Here is a 1,472-nt window from a genome sequence, read left to right on the forward strand (position 1 = left end):
TCTGGATATTTATAGTGGACATACTTGCTGATGGAGGCAATATACACATTTATCAGATACAAGCCGTTTTCTTATTAAAACATACACTTGCCTATAATATACAAGGTATGAGTGTGACATATACTTTATCTGGTGACATGGAGTAATGGTAGTGAATTAAAAATTCCATTCACTGAACTCATATTATTTGGTACTCAGTTAAAGGTGGGAATGCTTTGATGTTAATCATTTGCTCTCCTTTTGAAAAGACTTGCTTAAAGTATTCAAAAAATTCTTTGAATAAGCAGCATTTATGGGACTTTGCTTTAAACTTGTATTTGGTTAATTTTACACCAAATGCTCGCCTTAGTTTCATTTTGTTTTGAAGTCATAATTAATATTTTTCCTAGCTTTATTTGGGTATAGGTTTCTGTTTCTTGAGTACTGCTATACAGCCGTTTGCTTACATTTGCTCTTTTTTTTTCTCTCTCTCTTTTTTAAGGGAAATTATTTTTTGATAAGAAGCAACAGCAATCCACAAAGCAGATCTGAATTTAACCTGCTCTTTGCTGATTATTTAAGCATTATCATTACTATCCTTCTTTTTAGTATTTCTTATGTGCCCAGTATATATTTTCCCTTTTTTATTTTAATACTAAATTGGCAATTACTGTAAAAGTCATCTTTGCATTACACAAGACTCCTGATATCAACAAATGTGGATATGAATATATGATAATCCACTAGAAGTTTTATAATGTTTAGGGCTTATCAGTAATGCTGTAAAGTTAGTGTGCACAAATATCAGTTAGCCATGAGAACTCCAATATTGCCTAATGCCGAACTGATGGCCTGGGAACTTTGCAGGGTGTCCCACTACTCCAGTACGCAGTCTTAACACCACCCAGGAATCCACAGACAACCTCAACTTCCAAGAAACAGAAATGGTGAGTACTACAAGTCTTTGATGTATATAGGCCTGTCAATGTAATTTTTATATGCTTTGCTTTGTGTATGATAACTATTTATATATTTTTTTAATTTTCTTTGCTTTTTTATGCACTGTAGTAGTGAGGGGTCGTGGGTTGCATAAATTGCATCAGGAGAGGCAATGTTTTTACCATCATTGCTTCTGAGTAGTGAACCAGATGATCTGGGTAAATAGTGTGTGAAGCTTCCTATAATGTTTTGATTGTTTTTTTTTAGCTGGTTTTTACTGAAATGAGGAATCTTTTATCACCAACTTTCGGTAAAGCTAGTCTTGCATCACTAGATCAGTTAACATTAAGCAACATAAACTGCATTCACAAAGAAGGTTTTAAATTGTTTATATGAAGAAAATTTTGTGTTTTTTATTATGGGGGGGTGGGGAGTGGAAAGATGATAAAAGGATAAAATTACATAAAATTAGTGTGCTAGACCCTCTCCATGAGGTAAAGCTTCTCAGAATATTTTTTTACAATTTTGTTAAAAGTGGAATCTTTTCTATACAA

At 32.9% G+C, this 1,472-nt stretch overlaps 1 protein-coding gene across 1 annotated transcript in view; it reads left to right on the forward strand.

Annotated features, from left to right (window-relative positions):
* Positions 1-1,472, forward strand: part of LOC119589154 (phosphatidylinositol 4-phosphate 5-kinase type-1 beta-like) — a gene marked incomplete in the record, with an annotated part of 149,444 nt that overhangs the window by 131,846 nt on the left and 16,126 nt on the right. Inside the window, 1 exon segment of the mRNA XM_037937732.1 lies at positions 847-926. Within this exon segment, the coding sequence (XP_037793660.1) occupies positions 847-926 (80 nt within the window).

This window comes from Penaeus monodon, chromosome 25, assembly GCF_015228065.2.
Source record: "Penaeus monodon isolate SGIC_2016 chromosome 25, NSTDA_Pmon_1, whole genome shotgun sequence".
NCBI lineage: Eukaryota > Metazoa > Arthropoda > Malacostraca > Decapoda > Penaeidae > Penaeus > Penaeus monodon.